Consider the following 19511-nt stretch of genomic DNA (forward strand, 5'->3'; position numbering starts at 1 on the left):
CTGCAAAAAATATAGCTATGGTCGCATGAAAATGACATGCATAGTACATAAAATTTCAAAAAATGCATCATCTAAATTTGTTACTTGCCTTCAGAACGGATCATTTTCTTTGGCAACTGATGGAAGCATAAATATGAATGCCAAGTTGCATCCTGTTGTTGTTACATACTATGATATTCCGCGGGAGAAAGTAGTGAGCTCCGTGCTATCCATACCAGCTTAGATGGGGACTCAACAGGGTGCAACATAGTAACCTGATGATACCACAGCTAACTTCTCATAACATACCAACTGAAAACTGTGTGGATTTCTGCTCCGACAATGTTCCTGTTATGATAGGACACAAAAATTGAGTTTCAGCAGTTCTGAAGGAAGTTCAACCAGATATTGCCATCATAGGTTGCATTTGCCACCTGATTAATCTAGCAGCTGAAAAATGTGCTGGAAGATTACCACTTACAGTGGATGAGCTGTAATTTAATTCTTAGAGAAGAGTGTCAGAAATTTCAGCGCTTGCACAATGAAGAGGCAAAGAAAATTCTGAAGCATGTATGTGTGAGGTGGTTATCTTTAGGTAGATGTTTGGATAGACTACTCGACCAGTTGGGTCCGCTTCTTTCTTTCTTCAGGGAGGAAGTAATATTATGGACTCAAAACATTCCCACAAGGTTAACGTCTTTCAGAATACCTTGAGTTGAACAAAGTGGTCTTTCAGAATACCTTGAGTTGAACAAAGTGAATCCACAGAGTATCAGATGACGAGAATTCTTGATTCTGCTATTACACGTCTCCATAAAAGAATACCATATTCATCCAAATGTGACACTTCTGCTACAACACGTAAGGAAAAATAGTTTATGTTGCTGTCCTCAAACTTGAACAAGGCCATTTGCGCTTTTCTTCATGTGACTATTCATGTGTTTGACAAACTGAATGTTGCCCTTCGAACTTCTTCCCCACAAGTTCGCTTTTTTTTACAACTTCTAACTGATATGCTAAAGCAGTTGTTCACCAGTTTTGTTGAGCCCAAAATTGTTAAAAACTCATCGTTACTTGAAGTTGAGTACAAGATGATTCAAATCAAAACAGCGGTGATGAGTTATTGGCATTCATACTTTAAACATAGTGAATGATATCTAGGATACAGATAAATTCCTTTTCTTTTCATCAGTGAGAAATTACTTTTGGAGTTCCTGTGACTACATCATCAACAAGTTTCCACTCAAGTATGATGTGCTGAAGCATGCTCAAGTTGCTAGGTTCGACAAAACCGAAGATGCACAGTTTTCTTCCATTCGTTTCCCCCTGGAAAAAGTTTCCTATCATATTATGCTAGGAAGAGAATGAAACTTCAGATGAGGTGGTGAACGAGCATCAGAGACAGTTCACAGCTCTTCAGGTACGTGACACATTGGTTGCAAATCAAGATCCCATAGATGTTTCCAGTTGGGCACAAATATCAAGAATTCGTGGAGTCGATGGATTTCTTCAGTATAACGGAATTTCTAGAGTAATGCTCTCTATTCTCACCATACCCCACAGCAATGCAGAATGTGAACGTGTTTTCAGCCTTGTGAAGAAAAAAAAGAACAGACTTCAGATTATGCATGTCCATGAATCTCTGGAGACTTTCTATTCTCAAGACTAGGCGTAGTATTCCCTGTTATGACAAAACATTTTCTCAAGACTTTTTGCAGGAAGCTAGAAAGACCACAACTGTGACTTTAAAGTCGAACTAGCATATGATTTGCAGAGTGTATTATATTATTTCTTGCCTATGTTGCGTTAAGCAAGTTTTATTCTGTAAAACCTTTTTTAATTAGCGCATATCTGCTTAATTTGTCAATGAAGTCCCTTTGTGTATGCTCCAAACCAATATTCGCCACGCTTCCTGCTGTTTAACATGGATTTCTTCTTGATTGTCATGTTCATCTGCAAATCATCGAGCTATGATTTAAGTAGATGTGATTTCATTGAAATGTCCTGCTTAAAGCATGAATTATTGTATTTTGTAGGCCAGAAGTGTTATTATTTTCGTCAAGCCGGGGCATGTTGAAAATCGTTAGATTTTTTGTCACGCATGAGTTTTACTGATAGACCTCTACAAAAGCTGGTAGGTATGGTAAGCTGGGCTACAAAGTGGTGTGGCAACTGCCGTCATAGGAAACCTGGAAAGGAGCACAAATGAGTAGGGAATGAGGTAACACAGCAAGCAGAAAATTTATTTAACTTGTATTTCTCTAAGCGTAATAACACTCATCGCAGTGTCAGCAGGGAAGAGGCTCTCTGAATGATGTTGTCAGAGATGCGTCTAGTCTATGTCTGGGTCTGTGTAGCGTCACACAGTGAAGAGGCTCGGCTCCGAGTGCGAGTGGCCGTGTGGCTACCGCCAGCCATCTTGTACCACGGCGGCAGAGAGCGCTCCCAGTCCAGAGCCACTGTAGGCGAGGCTCAGCAGGCGTGAAGCATTGGGTCCGACGGGTCCCGCACGACTGCTATTGGCGTGTGAAAGAAACTTACAACTCCGTTGCCAACTTTGACGTCCCTGTGATGGTATCGATACGTGATACCACACTCTGGAATTCATCATCATCATCATCATCATCATCATTTAAGACTGATTACGCCTTTCAGCGTTCAGTCTGGAGCATAGTCCCCCTTATAAAATTCCTCCATGATCCCCTATTCAGTGATAACATTGATGCCTCTTCTGATGTTAAGCCTTTTACTTCAAAATTATTCTTAACCGAATCCAGGTACCTTCTCCTTGGTCTACCCCGACTTCTCCTACCCTCTACTGCTGTACCCACGAGTCTCTTGGGTAACATTGCTTCTCCCATGCGTTTAACATTCCCCCACCATCTGTTCGCCCTGGCTGCTACATCTATAGAGTTCATTCCCAGTTTTTCTTTGATTTCCTCATTGTGGACACCCTCCTGCCATTGTTCCCATCTACTTGTACCTGCAATCATCCTAGCTACTTTCATATCCGTAACCTCAACCTTATTGATAAGGTAACCTGAATCCACCCAGCTTTCGCTCCCATACAACAAAGTTGGTCGAAATATTGAGCGGTGCACAGATAACTTAGTCTTGGTAGTGACTTCCTCCTTGCAGAAGACAGTAGATCGTAGATGAGAGCTCACTGCATTAGCTTTGCTACACCTCGCTTCCAGTTCTTTCACTATGTTGCCATCGTGTGGGAATATGCATCCTGAGTGCTTGAAACTGTCCACCTGTTCTAACTTTGTTCCTCCTATTTGGCACTCAATCCGTTTATATCTCTTTCCCACTGCCATTACTTTCGTTTTGGAGATGTTAATCTTCATACCACAGTCCTTACATGTCTGATCTAGCTCTGAAATATTACTTTGCAAACTTTCAATCGAATCTGCCATCACAACTAAGTCATGCGCATATGCGAGACTGCTTATTTGGTGTTCACATATCTTAATCTCACCCAGCCAGTTTATTGTTTTCAACATATGATCCATAAATAATATGAACAACAGTGGAGACACGTTGCAGCCTTGTCTTACCCCTGAAACTACTCAGAACCATGAACTCAATTTACCGTCAACTCTAACTGCTGCCTGACTATCTACATAAAGACCTTTAATTGCTTGCAAAAGTTTGCCTCCTATTCCACAATCTCGTAGAACAGACAATAACTTCCTTCTAGGAACCCGGTCATACGCCTTTTCTAGATCTATAAAGCATAGATACAATTCCCTGTTCCACTCGTAACACTTCTCCATTATTTGCGGTAAGCTAAAGATCTGGTCCTGACAACCTCTAAGAAGCCTAAACCCACACTGATTTTCATCCAATTTGACCTCAACTAATACTCGCACTTTCCTTTCAAGAATACCTGAGAAAATTTTACCCACAATGCTGATTAAAGAAATACCTCTGTAGTTGTTACAATCTTTTCTGTTTCCATGTTTAAAGATTGGTGTGATTACTACTTTCGTCCAGTCTGATGGAACCTGTCCCGACTCCCACGCCATTTCAATTATACTGTGTAGCCATTTAAGACCTGACATTCCACTGTATTTGATGAGTTCCGACTTAATTTCATCCACCCCAGCCGCTTTATTACACTGCAATCTATTGACCATTTTCTCCACTTCCTCAAATGTGATCCTATTTCCATCATCATTCCTATCCCATTGTACATCGAAATCTAAAACATTACTGATCGTATTTTCACCTACAATGAGCAACTCTTCAAAATATTCCCTCCGTCTGCCCAAGGCATCAACAGGATTCACCAGCAGTTTTCCTGACCTGTCCATAATACTTGTCATTTCCTTCTTACCTCCCTTTCGAAGACTGCTAATTACACTCCAGAATGGTTTTCCAGCAGCTTGACCCAAAGTTTCCAACCTGTTTCCAAAGTCTTCCCAAGATTTCTTCTTGGATGCTGCGATTATCTGTTTGGCTTTGATTCTTTCTGCAACATAACTTTCTCTCTACCTGAGTTCTAGTATGTAGCCATTTTTGATACGCCATCTTTTTCTTTTTACAGGCTGCCTTGACTGTGTCATTCCACCAAGCTGTTTGCTTCATCCTACCTTTACACACTACTGTTTCAAGACATTCTTTAGCCACTTCTAGTACTGTGTCCCTGTACCTTGTCCATTCCTTTTCCAATGACTGTAATTGACTACATTCAACTAAGTGGTACCTTTCTGAGATTACTGTTATGTACTTGTGCCTGATTTCCTTATCCTGAAGTTTCTCCACTCTTATCCTCCTACATATGGACCTGACCTGCTGCACTTTCGGCCTCACAGTACCAATTTCACTGCAGATTAAATAGTGATCAGTGTCATCAAAGAATCCCCTGAATACACGTGTGTCCCTCACAGCGTTCCTGAATTCCTGATCTGTTATTATATAGTCAATGACAGATCTGGTTCCCCTGCCTTCCCAAGTATACCGGTGAATGTTCTTATGTTTAAAAAAGGAGTTTGTGTTTACTAAGCCCATACTGGCACAGAAATCCAAGAGTTTTTTCCCGTTCCTGTTGGCCTCCATATCCTCTCCAAATTTACCCATAACCTTTTCATACCCTTCTGTTCGATTTCCAATCCTGGCATTAAAATGAGCAGAGCACTGTCCTTGTCCTTTACTCTAACAACTACGTCACTGAGTGCGTCATAAAAACTATCCATCTTATCTTGATCTGTCGCTTCACAATGCCAATATACTGACACAATCCTAATTTTCTTGTTAGACGCTGTCAAATCTATCCACATCAGTCGTTCGTTTACGTACCTTATTGCAACTACGCTGGATTCCATTTCTTTCCTGTTGTAAAGCCCCACACCCCCTTGTGCTATTCCTGCTTTGACTCCTGACAGGTAAACCTTGTATTCTCCCATTTCCTCTTCTTTCTCACCCCTTACCCGAATGTCACTAACAGCTAAAACGTCCAACCCCATCTTACTTGCAGCCTCTGCCAACTCTACCTTCTTCCCAGAGTAGCCCCCATTGATATTAATAGCTCCCCATCTCGTTACCATTCGTTTGCCGAGTCGTATCTTAATAGTCCCTGGTTTGTCAATTAGACGTGGAACTCCGTCATCTCCAAAGGTACGAGGCATTTTGCTCTGATTGTTGCCAGCATCATATTTAAAGTACCAGGGAAGCAGGTTGCTAGCCTTACTTGTCCCAGGTCCCACTGAGTTTTACCCCTAACGGTTGAGGGACTAACCGGTGGATTTGGTAGTCTTTGCCGTCTGAGCACAAAGGTGGCCATGACTCAGAATATGTCCGAGCTGCCCAGCCTTATTCCAAAGTAACTGGTATCCTGACTGTCAGGACCACTTACTTGGCCACTCATACGTTGCCCGTGGTTCATGAACTAGGACATGACAACGGGAACCCACACCATGAACCACATACTCTGGAATTAATGGAGAACACCCACAGCCCTCGGATAACTGTAGAATATAGCTGTAATCATTCTTACCACTATGCTTGCATCGATCAGTCAACAGCGAGTGGGGTCTGATATTGTTTTCCCAACAACTTTTCTCGTGTATCACTTTTACATTTCACATCCTCATAATATCCTAAAACAGATTTTTAAAAATGTGTTACAGATCATTTATTTTAAGAAAGAGCATTTTCTTTAGAATTATGGGAGTACAATGTGGTTATTGAGTATTCATAAAATACACAAATTATAGAGACTTGTTTGCACCTCAGTGGCTTGTTTCAGTTAAACAGTTTCATATTCAGTGGAAAATCGCGTTTCTGTATATGTGCGTCACAGAGTTTATAACTAATTCCATAGCTACATGAATTATGTGAAACGCAGAGAAAAAGTATGTACGAATTATGTTTTATTTGGTAAATAATGGCTCCCTACTTTCCCAAAAAGCACTCAACAGTTCTACAACCTAGTATGTTACTTGAAAAAATACAGCAATTAATGATTTTTTTACTTAACTCTACTGAGCCCACGACGCGTTTTGGATTTTCATCCATCTTCAATTGACGTAACACATCTATATCTTCATCATTATTATATCGACCATATTTTCAACGATGTAGCAGCTTTTTTTGTGTATCTTGCAACTTTTTGTTTCGCATTTATGTGCGTGTCACACACACTTTTAGATTCGCCATATGGCTGACCTAAGTCTTATCTCACGTCGGACAACATGGCGATTGCCGCGCTGCATCAGTACAGCAAAGTGTCTGTGTAATATACATAATGCTAAATAAACAAGACACAGAATAATAAAGCTGCAGAGTTCAAAATGCAGTCTACGCAGCCTTAATAGTGATGATGATGTCAGTTTATATGACTATTAACGCAGATGGAAACCCGAAACGCATTTTGGCATAAACAAAATTATATAAAAAGTAACCAGTTGCTATATTTCTTCAAGTTATTTAGTCCACAACTACGGAGTTTAGTCACCAGCATCATGGTAAAATAAATGTCAGAGCTTAGTATTGTGCCATGTAACTTGGACATTAAGTACACACACTTTTTTTGGATCGCAATTTATGTTACGCATCATACTGATGGTAATCCCCCCATGAACCATGGACCTTGCCGTTGGTGGGGAGGCTTGCGTGCCTCAACGATACAGATAGCCGTACCGTAGGTGCAACCACAACGGAGGGGTATCTGTTGAGAGGCCAGACAAACATGTGGTTCCTGAAGAGTGGCAGCAGCCTTTTCAGTAGTTGCAGGGGCAACAGTCTGGATGATTGACTGATCTGGCCTTGTAACATTAACCAAAACGGCTTTGCTGTTGTGGTAGTGCGAACGGCTGAAAGCAAGGGGAAACTACAGCCGTAATTTTTCCCGAGGGCATGCAGCTCTAGTGTACGGTTAATTGATGATGGCGTCCTCTTGGGTAAAATATTCCGGAGGTAAAATAGTCCCCCATTCGGATCTCCGGGCAGGGACTACTAAAGAGGACGTCATTATCAGAAGAAAGAAAACTAGCATTCTACGGATCGGAGCATGGAATGTCAGATCCCTTAATCGGGCAGGTAGGTTAGAAAATTTAAAAAGGGAAATGGATAGGTTAAAGTTAGACATAGTGGGAATTAGTGAAGTTCGGTGGCAGGAGGAACAAGACTTCTGGTCAGGTGAATACAGGGTTATAAATACAAAATCAAATAGGGATAATGCAGGAGTAGGTTTAATAATGAAGAAAAAAATAGGAGTGCGGGTAAGCTACTACAAACAGCATAGTGAACGTATTATAGTGGCCAAGATAGACACGAAGCCCATGCCTACTACAGTGGTACAAGTTTATATGGCAACTAGCTCTGCAGCTGACGAAGAAATTGATGAAATGTATGATGAGGTAAAATATTCAGGAAGTGAAGGGAGACGAAAATTTAACAGTCATGGCTGACTGGAATTCGACAGTAGGAAAAGGGAGAGAAGGAAACATAGTAGGTGAATATGGACTGGGGCTAAGAAATGAAAGAGGAAGCCGTCTGGTAGAATCTTGCACAGAGCACAACTTAATCATAGCTAACACTTGGTTCAAGAATCATAAAGAATGCTGTATACATGGAAGAATCCTGGAGATACTAAAAGGTATCAGATAGATTATATAATGGTAAGACAGAGATTTAGGAACCAGGTTTTAAATTGTAAGACATTTCCAGGGGCAGATGTGGACTCTGACTACAATCTATTGGTTATGAACTGTAGATTAAAACTGAAGAAACTGCAAAAAGGTGGGAATTTAAGGAGATGGGACCTGGATAAACTGACTAAACCAGAGGTTGTACAGAGTTTCAGGGACAGCATAAGGGAACAATTGACAGGAATGGGGGAAAGAAATACAATAGAAGACGAATGGGTAGCTCTGAGGGATGAAGTAGTGTAGGCAGCAGAGGATCAAGTAGGTAAAAAGACGAGGGCTAGTAGAAATCCTTGGGTAACAGAAGAAATATTGAATTTAATTGATAAAAGCAGAAAATATAAAAAAGCAGTAAATGAAGCAGGCAAAAAGGAATACAAACGTCTCAAAAATGAGATCGACAGGAAGTGCAAAATGGCTAAGCAGGCATGGCTAGGGGACAAATGTAAGGATGTAGAGGCTTATCTTACTAAGGGGAAGATAGATACAGCCTACAGGAAAATTAAAGATACCTTTGGAGAAAAGAGAGCCACTTGTATGAATATCAAGAGCTCAGATGGAAACCCAGTTCTAAGCAAAGAGGGGAAAGCAGAAAGGTGGAAGGAATATATAGAGCGTCTATACAAGAGCAATGTACTTGAGGACAATATTCTGGAAATGGAAGAGGATGTAGATGAAGATGAAATGGGAGATACGATACTGCGTGAAGAGCTTGACAGAGCACTGAAAGACCTAAGCCGAAACAAGGCCCCGGTAATAGACAACATTCCATTAGAACTACTGACAGCCTTGGGAGAGACAGTCCTGACAAAACTTTACCATCTGGTGAGCAAGATGTACGAGACAGGCGAAATACCCTCAGACTTCAAGAAGAATATAATAATTCCAATCCCAAAGAAAGCAGGTGTTGACAGATGTGAAAATTACCGAACTATCAGTTTAATAAGTCACGGATGCAAAATACTAACGCAAATTATTTACAGACGAATGGAAAAACTGGTAGAAGCCGACCTCGGGGAAGATCAGTTTGGATTCCGTAGAAATGTTGGAACACGTGAGGCAATACTGACCTTACGACTTATCTTAGAAGAAAGATTAAGGAAAGGCAAACCTACGTTTCTAGCATTTGTAGACTTAGAGAAAGCTTTTGACAATGTTGATTGGAATACTCTCTTTCAAATTCTAAAGGTGGCAGGGGTAAAATACAGGGAGCGAAAGGCTATTTACAATTTGTACAGAAACCAGATGGCAGTTATAAGAGTCGAGGGGGATGAAAGGGAAGCAGTGGTTGGGAAGGGAGTGAGACAGGGTTGTAGCCTCTCCCCGATGTTATTCAGTCTGTATACTGAACAAGCAGTAAAGGAAACAAAAGAAAAGTTTGGAGTAGGTATTAAAGTCCATGGAGAAGAAATAAAAACTTTGAGGTTCGCCGATGACATTGTAATTCTGTCAGAGACAGCAAAGGACTTGGAAGAGCAGTTGAACGGAATGGACAGCGTCTTGAAAGGAGGATATATAGGATGAACATTAACAAAAGCAAAACGAGGATAATGGAATGTAGTCGAATTAAGTCGGGTGATGCTGAGGGAATTAGATTAGGAAATCAGACACTTAAAGTAGTAAAGGAGTTTTGCTATTTGGGGAGCAAAATAACTGATGATGGTCGAAGTAGAGAGGATATAAAATGTAGACTGGCAACGGCAAGGAAAGCGTTTCTGAAGAAGAGAAATTTGTTAACATCGAGTATAGATTTAAGTGTCAGGAAGTTGTTTCTGAAAGTATTTGTATGGAGTGTAGCCGTGTATGGAAGTGAAACATGGACAATAAATAGTTTGGACAAGAAGAGAATAGAAGCTTTCGAAATGTGGTGCTACAGAAGAATGTTGAAGATTAAGTGGATAGATCACGTAACTAATGAGGAGTTATTGAATAGGATTGGGGAGAAGAGAAGTTTGTGGCACAACTTGACTAGAAGAAGGGATCGGTTGGTAGGACATGTCGTGAGGCATCAAGGGATCACAAATTTAGTATTGGAGGGCAGCGTGGAGGGTAAAAATCGTAGAGGGAGACCAAGAGATGAGTACACTAAGCAGATTCAGAAGGATGTAGGTTGCAGTAGGTACTGGGAGATGAAGGAGCTTGCACAGGATAGATTAGCATGGAGAGCTGCATCAAACCAGTCTCAGGACTGAAGACCACAGCAACAACAACATTGATTGTAAGTACCCATCAGTAACACGCGTAATGTAAATTTCGATCGAAAAGAGTGTGTATGATTTGTCAAACAGAATGACTAGTACTCAGATCATCGATTGACGATGCTGGTACCAAATGGAAACGCTAATAGCTAAGAAACTGTAAGTAACGACTCAAAAATTTCCATATACTGCGGTGAATGCCAGCTCGCATTAAACGTGCATTAGTGCAAGATAGCGTTCTTAAACACAGAAAGGCATTCAGTTGCTTTCGTTTACTGCAGGCATGGGGAGCATTTGGTGACCAGTTAGCCTTATTTACATATATTACTGGCCATTAAAGTTGCTACACCACGTAGATGAAGTGCTACAGACGCGAAATTTAACCTACAGGAAGAAGATGCTGTGATATGCAAATGATTAGCTTTTCAGAGCATTCACACAAGGTTCGCGCCGGTGGCGACACCTACAACGTGCTGATATGAGGAAAGTTTACAAACGGTTTCTCATACACAATCAGTAGATGACCGGCGTTGCCTGGTGAAACGTTGTTGTGATGCCTCGTGTAAAGAGGAGAAATGCGTACCATCACGTTTCCGACTTTGATAACGATCGTATTGTAGCCTATCGCGATTGCGGTTTATCGTATCGAAGGTAATACGGAACGCCGTGCTGGATCCCAACGGCCTCGTATCACTAGCAGTCGAGATGACAGGCATCTTATCCACATGGCTGTAACGGATCGTGCAGCCACGTCTCGATCCCTGAGTCAACAGATGGGGACGTTTGCAAGAAAACAACCATCTGCACGAGCAGTTCGACGACGTTTGCAGAAGCATGGACTATCAGCTTGGAGATCATGGCTGCGGTTACCCTTGACGCTGCATCACAGATGGGAGCGCCTGCGATGGTGTACTCAACTACGAACCTGGGTGCACGAATGGCAAAACGTCATTTTTTCGTATGAATCCAGGTTCTGTTTACGGCATCGTGATGGTCGCATCCGTGTTTGGCGACATCGCGGTGAACGCATACTGGAAGTGTGTATTCGTCATCGCCATACTGGCGTATCACCTGGCATGATAGTATGGGGTACCATTGGTTACACGTCTCGGTCACCTCTTGTTCGCATTGACGGCACTTTGAACAGTGGACGTTACATTTCAGATGTGTTACGACCCGTGGCTCTACCCTTCATTCGATCCCTGCGAAACCCTACTTTTCAGCAGGATAATGCTCGACCGCATGTTGCAGGTCCTGTACGGGCCTTTCTGGATACAGAAAATGTTCGAGTGCTGCCCTAGCCAGCACATTCTCCAGATCTCTCACCAATTGAAAACGTCTGGTCAATGGTAGCCGAGCAACTGGCCCATCACAATACGCCAGTCACTACTCTTGTTGAACTATGATATCGTGTAGAACCTGCATGATCAGCTGTACCTCTACACGCCATCCAAGCTCTGTTTGACTCAAGACCCAGTCGTATCAAGGCCGTTATTAAGGCCAGAGGTGGTTGTTGTGGGTACTGATTTCTTGGGATCTGTTGTTGTTGTGGTCTTCAGTCCTGAGACTGGTTTGATGCAGCTCTCCATGCTACTCTATCCTGTGCAAGCTTTTTCATCTCCCAGTACCTACTGCAACCTACATCCTTCTGAATCTGCTTAGTGTATTCATCTCTTGGTCTCCCTCTACGATTTTTACCCTCCACGCTCCCCTCCGATACTAAATTGGTGATCCCTTGATGCCTCAGAACATGTCCTACCAACCGATCCCTTCTTCTGGTCAAGTTGTGCCACAAACTTCTCTTCTCCCCAATCCTATTCAATACTTCCTCATTAGTTATGTGATCTACCCATCTAATCTTCAGCATTCTTCTGTAGCACCACATTTCGAAAGCTTCTATTCTCTTCTTGTCCCAACTATTTATCGTCCATGTTTCACTTCCATACATGGCTACACTCCATACGAATACTTTCAGAAAGGACTTCCTGACACTTAAATCAATACTGGATGTTAACAAATTTCTCTTCTTCAGAAACGCTTTCCTTGCCATTGCCAGCCTACATTTTATATCCTCTCTACTTCGACCATCATCAGTTATTTTGCTCCCCAAATAGCAAAACTCCTTTACTACTTTAAGTGCCTCATTTCCTAATCTAATTCCCTCAGCATCACCCGACTTAATTCGACTACATTCCATTATCCTTGTTTTGCTTTTGTTGATGTCCATCTTATATCCTCCTTTCAAGAGACTGTCCATTCCATTCAACTGCTCTTCCAAGTCCTTTGCTGTCTCTGACAGAATTACAATGTCATCGGCGAACCTCAAAGTTTTTATTTCTACTCCATGAATTTTAATACCTACTCCGAACTTTTCTTTTGTTTCCTTTACTGCTTGCTCAATATACAGATTGAACAACATCGGGGAGAGGCTACAACCCTGTCTTACTCCCTTCCCAACCACTGCTTCCCTTTCATGTCCCTCGACTCTTATAACTGCCATCTGGTTTCTGTACAAATTGTAAATAGCCTTTCGCTCCCTGTTTTTTACCCCTGCCACCTTTAGAATTTGAAAGAGAGTATTCCAGTCAACATTGTCAAAAGCTTTCTCTAAGTCTACAAATGCTAGAAACGTAGGTTTGCCTTTCCTTAATCTTTCTTCTAAGATAAGTCGTAAGGTCAGTATTGCCTCACGTGTTCCAGTGTTTCTACGGAATCCAAACTGATCTTCCCCGAGGTTGGCTTCTACTAGTTTTTCCATTCGTCTGTAAAGAATTCGTGTTAGTATTTTGCAGCTGTGACTTATTAAGCTGATAGTTCGGTAATTTTCACGTCTGTCAACACCTGCTTTCTTTGGGATTGGAATTATTATATTCTTCTTGAAGTCTGTGGGTATTTCGCCTGTTTCATACATCTTGCTCACCAGATGGTAGAGTTTTGTCAGGACTGGCTCTCCCACTGCCGTCAGTAGTTCCAATGGAATATTGTCTACTCCGGGGGCCTTGTTTCGACTCAGGTCTTTCAGTGCTCTGTCAAACTCTTCACGCAGTATCATATCTCCCATTTCATCTTCATGTACATCCTCTTCCATTTCCATAATATTGTCCTCAAGTACATCGCCCTTGTATAGACCCTCTATATACTCCTTCCACCTTTCTGCTTTCCCCTCTTTGCTTAGAACTGGATTTCCATCTGAGCTCTTGATATTCATACAAGTCGTTCTCTTATCTCCAAAGGTCTCTTTAATTTTCCTGTAGGCGGTATCTATCTTACCCCTAGTGAGATAGGCCTCTACATCCTTACATTTGTCCTCTAGCCATCCCTGCTTAGCCATTTTGCACTTCCTGTCGATCTCATTTTTGAGACGTTTGTATTCCTTTTTGCCTGTTTCACTTACTGCATTTTTATATTTTCTCCTTTCATCAATTAAATTCAATATTTCTTCTGTTGCCCAAGAATTTCTACTAGCCCTCGTTTTTTTACCTACTTGATCCACTGCTGCCTTCACTACTTCATCCCTCAAAGCTACCCATTCTTCTTCTACTGTATTTATTTCCCCCATTCCTGTCAATTGCTCCCTTATGCTCTCCCTGAATCTCTGTACAACCTCTGGTTCTTTTAGTTTATCCAGGTCCCATCTCCTTAAATTCCCACCTTTTTGCAGTTTCTTCAGTTTTAATCTACAGGTCATAACCAATAGATTGTGGTCAGAGTCCACATCTGCCCCTGGAAATGTCTTACAATTTAAAACCTGGTTCCTAAATCTCTGTCTTACCATTATATAATCTATCTGATACCTTTTAGTATCTCCAGGGTTCTTCCATGTATACAACCTTCTTTCATGATTCTTAAACCAAGTGTTAGTTATGATTATGTTGTGCTCTGTGCAAAATTCGACCAGGCCGCTTCCTCTTTCATTTCTGTCCCCCAATCCATATTCACCTACTATGTTTCCTTCTCTCCCTTTTCCTACACTCGAATTCCAGTCACCCATGACTATTAAATTTTCGTCTCCCTTCACAATCTGAATAATTTCTTTTATTTCATCATACATTTCTTCAATTTCTTCGTCATCTGCAGAGCTAGTTGGCATATAAACTTGTACTACTGTAGTAGGTGTGGTCTTCGTATCTATCTTGGCCACAATAATGCGTTCACTATGCTGTTTGTAATAGCTTACCCGCATTCCTATTTTCCTATTCATTATTAAACCTACTCCTGCATTACCCCTATTTGATTTTGTGTTTATAACCCTGTAATCACCTGACCAGAAGTCTTGTTCCTCCTGCCACCGAACTTCACTAATTCCCACTATATCTAACTTCAACCTATCCATTTCCCTTTTTAAATTTTCTAACCTACCTGCCCGATTAAGGGATCTGACATTCCACGCTCCGATCCGTAGAACGCCAGTTTTCTTTCTCCTGATAACGACATCCTCTTGAGTAGTCCCCGCCCGGAGATCCGAATGGGGGACTATTTTATCTCCGGAATATTTTACCCAAGAGGACGCCATCATCATGTAATCATACAGTAAAGCTGCATGCCCTCGGGAAAAATTACGGCTGTAGTTTCCCCTTGCTTTCAGCCGTTCGCAGTACCATTACAGCAAGGCCGTTTTGGTTAATGTTACAAGGCCAGATCAGTCAATCATCCAGACTGTTGCCCTTGCAACTACTGAAAAGGCTGCTGTCGCTCTTCAGGAACCACACGTTTGTCTGGCCTCTCAACAGATACCCCTCCGTTGTGGTTGCACCTACGGTACGGCTATCTGTATCGCTGAGGCACGCAAGCCTCCCCACCAACGGCAAGGTCCATGGTTCATGGGGGGGGGGGGGGGATCTATGCACCCAAATTGAGTGAAAATGTAATCACATGTCAGTTCTAGTATAATATATTTGTCCAATGAACACCCGTTTATCATCTGCATTTCTCCTTGGTGTAGCAATTTAATGGCCAGTAGTGTATATATTTAAGCTCGCGGGCCGCGACGCGACAGGAGCGTTCCCGGCGCATAAAGTCAAACCTATAGCGTCCGTGACGTTAATGTTTATGGGGTAACGCACCGATATGAACGGACCCATTTCCCGACACGCCATGTCAACAAATTGTACCTTAAAAATACGCCTTTTTGAGAGTACATTCCTTTGAAGTTCACGATATCCTCACATGTTTACATTTATTTAAGCGTTGTGAACATGGTTTTTTTCTTTTATCTTCATCTTTTACTTACGACGCTTTACAGTAGCTGCCTGTTGCAAAATCCTGCAATGCCGTAGTAAAGAAATAATGTTCACAACACGTAAACACATGTAAACATCATAAAATGATATGTCAGACATCTTGAAATGTCGCCCAGGAAAAATAAACTCCCATAAAACCAACAGGTTGCAGCTAATTCATTATAAATTACCTCCAGTTCCAATGGTTGCAGTGTTTTAATACGTCGTTAATGAACAAGAATTATTTACGAATGTCAGTAGGAGAAAGAAATCCAAAGCGATCTGAGCATCGACGGGAATATCCAAAAAGCGTCCCAATTGGAGTACAATGCGAGTCACTCCCTCCCTCTCAGATGGATTTCTTCCGCGGGCCACATCCGGCCTGCGCGTCGCTGGTTGCCATCCCTGATTTACAGCGTCAACGATAAGCTTCCCGGTAAAGTCTGCTGTAGTATGGACGAGTGGACACTTTGTATAGTTACGGAAACTTGTACCGTACCATCGAACAAACTGGTTCACAGAACCCTTTTGAGACCTGTTCTCTAGTACTATTTGGTTGTTTTTGAATACCCAATAAGTCGGAATAAAAAAGGAACGAAGGAATTTGTACCATGTTACTAGTTTGAACGTCATTCTCACGAAATACTATTTGGGTACATTTACAGAATCAGTTATCAATGTAGTATATAAAACAGTTATATTCTCATTTTTTAATCAAAATTTCAAAAGGGCAACACTACAGTGCTAATACGAGTATAACAGGTTCCATTTGGGGAAAACACTAGCGGAGTAAAATTCTTAAGCTTTTCAGAGGAGGACTAGAAACGGTGATCAAAGACGGAAGAAGGAATCAGCTTGTTTATAGCTTAGGTGAGCCAGTCGTTCCGGATTTTTTTGAAATGACTTAAAGAAATCGCGAACGTACTAAATTTTAATAACTAAACAGGGATTTGAATTCCATTTTTCCGTAGTCCTAATCCACTACATTAAACACTACCCCACTCCCTCGATAATATCTTTGCTTACCCTTACACTACACAGGAAAACCACAGCAGGCCCATATTATCATTCACGATTCCTTATAATCGTAAACAATAGTTTCTCTATTTCGAATACACTATCAGGGCAGAATGGCAAACACACACAAAAAAGAACCTTACACGAAAATATAATTGACTAACATGAGTAAATTAGTTGACAGAGGATCGAAACCTACTCCGTCGACAACGACGTCATTACTGACGTAGGACCGAGAAGAAACTCGGTCGTTCTTTTTTCAAAGCAGGCATCACGGCATTCACTTTAACCTATTTAGGGAACCTACGGAAAACCAAAATCACTATGGCAGGATGTGACTTCGACTGCAGTTCCTCGCGGATGGTACGTGCTAACCACTGTATCAACGCGCGCTGAAGCATTTGGAGACTTGTCCGCTGAAGCCAACTGCTTAGTGCAGATTCATCCGAGTTTACTTTCCTTGGCCCTCGTGGTCTTAGACCACTTCAGAAGGCTACTACATCGTCACACAAATTATGCCTGCAGCATGACACGCTAAACGCGTATACACGTAACCAGTTTTATAACGAAAGATGAAATCATGCGGATAACCCGGCAGTCATCAGCTCAAGCATTAATAAGTCGCTAAACACGTATTCAGAAGAATGAAGGTTAAGATTCCTGTCCGGACATCCTAGTTTAAGTTATCCGTCGTTCCTCTAAATAAGTTGTGACGATAATGACGCCAGTCCGAACTAATGCCATTGAACTTAAATGTTTGTCCTCTCTTTCCTTAGTATGTCAGTAGGCTGTTTGGAAACATCAGACTCAGTGATCCACGAATCACATAGAGAGGCTTCAACAGATTACGCCAGTATTGTCGTAATTCATATACGTGTAATACTGATTTCAAACTGCACTTTGTACACAAAACATCGACGTTCAACGCACGATCAGACACCGAGCGAGGTGGCGCAATGGTGAAACATTGACTGAAGTTCCGGAGGTCGGCGATTCGAATTCCCGTCCCGCCATCCAGGTTTAGTTTTTCATTTCCCTGAACATCTAAGGCGAATGTTTGGATGATTGCTATGAAAAGTCACGGTTGATTTCTATCCGTATCCGTCCCAAATCCAAGCGTATGTTCCGTCTCAAATAACCACGTCTTCAACGGCATTTTAAACCCCAATCTTCTTCATGCTCGGAGTTTTTCGTTTTGGCGAACAATGGAGCAATATTTTTGTAAAGTCATGTGCTCGATAAGTGGTGGCCGTGCGATTCTAGGCGCTACAGTCTGGAACCGAGCGACCGCTGCGGTCGCAGGTTCGAATCCTGCCTCGGGCATGGATGTGTGTGATGTCCTTAGGTCAGTTAGGTTTAATTAGTTCTAAGTTCTAGGCGACTGATGACCTCAGATGTTGGGTCGCGTAGTGCTCAGAGCCATTTGAACCATGTCCTCGATAAGATGCGGAATGTGCTTATTCATTATGTACTAATGACGTGGCACCTATTGGCAAGTGATAAGGTAACCCTCTACTGTATTCACATTAACAAAGCCAAATTCGAGTGTGCCACTGATCGTGAAGTTCAATACAGCGATATCAGATAACTCTGCTGACAACACTGATTTTCGTGCTTGTTTAAGAAGCAAGTGAAAAAGAGCTAGTTGTGTTCTAATTCCTTTGTGTCTTTGCAGGTTGAAGTGGGCGCACTACGGACTTGTCACCTGTCTGTGGCTTCTCCTGCTTCGGATGCTGTGGGCGATCGTGTGCATCTTCGTCTGAGCTCTGCGCCCGTGTGCTGACGAGTCCACATCCGCACAGCACTCCTGCCCGCCTCAAATTTACTGGGAGCCCCGCTTCGCGGCTCTCGCCCATCCTTCCAAGTTCTTTTTCATTTTTGCTACACATATAACTCAGATCCGCGATGAAGGTGGACAGGGAAGAAATTCCAGGATACAGGAAACTGCAGTTCCGTATTAAAGGAAGGAAAAGAGAAAAGAGTCGATATACTTTCAGAGAGAGAAGAAAAGACAAGCTTAACGTACTTATTCACACGAACACATTTTTGCAGTGCAAAAACGTACGCTCGAGTGAAACTGTTCATTCTAAACAGTCTCAGAAATTCTGAAACGTGTGTTATAGAGAGATAATGTTCTCTCGGTATTTTATAAACATAAATCTTACGACTGACAACTGTCCAATGTATATTTCTGTAAGATATTTAACAGTAGATGGTAGTTTTTGTATAATGTATAACCATTGCAAACTTTACTCTGCTACAAGTTTTTGTCTTATACATAAACAGAGATATTTAATGTGAGTCATGTTTGCTATTGAGATAATAAGCACATATTTACAAATAATTTATTCTCATTCTCGGAAAAGACTGATCCTTACCTCTCAGTGAAACCACGTCTTACACTACTACTTCGCTCATAACAGCGTTTTATATGGGAAGCAAAGTAATATATTGCACCACAGACTACACCATCTTAGCATAAATGGTGCTGTGATGTACTGTTGCTTTTCACTTACCAAAATGTAAATTCTTGTTCGACAAACCAATGTACAGTTTATAACTGTGCCTGCCACTGTCTTATACAGTGTAAAGTTGACTAATACTCGTGGTGCGTCAAGCGTGTCCTTTTCCTACACGAATGTAGCCGTTCGGCCATATGGGCTGTCGAAGGCTCTTATGACGTAAAACGTGTTGGTGAATCTGTCAGGCGATGCTTCGGGTGTTATTGCTACAGCTGTCCCTGAGTTTAAGTGACACCACCACCGATACTCTCAGCGACATCTCACTACACATTTGCTAACTGTGTCTGTACAAACACTGCAAAACTGGATACTGTCAATTTAAAAAACAGTTAAAATAAAAAATAACCTTTCGATGACGCGGTATACTCATAACAAAGCATAATAAATCACTTTTGGTCAGAAGTTCACGAAGAAATCCTGAAA

General features: G+C 41.7%; 1 protein-coding gene across 1 annotated transcript in view; it reads left to right on the top strand.

The window, feature by feature from the left end:
- LOC124605773 (fatty acyl-CoA reductase wat-like) overlaps positions 1-18907 on the top strand; it is a 267768-nt gene extending 248861 nt beyond the window's left edge. The window contains exon 10 of the mRNA XM_047137658.1: positions 18242-18907. Coding sequence (XP_046993614.1) covers positions 18242-18329 — 88 coding nt within the window. The 3' untranslated portion in view covers positions 18330-18907. The remainder of the gene's footprint in view (positions 1-18241) is intronic.
- The last annotated feature ends 604 nt before the right edge of the window (positions 18908-19511 follow it).

The sequence above is a fragment of the Schistocerca americana genome, chromosome 3, assembly GCF_021461395.2.
Source record: "Schistocerca americana isolate TAMUIC-IGC-003095 chromosome 3, iqSchAmer2.1, whole genome shotgun sequence".
NCBI lineage: Eukaryota > Metazoa > Arthropoda > Insecta > Orthoptera > Acrididae > Schistocerca > Schistocerca americana.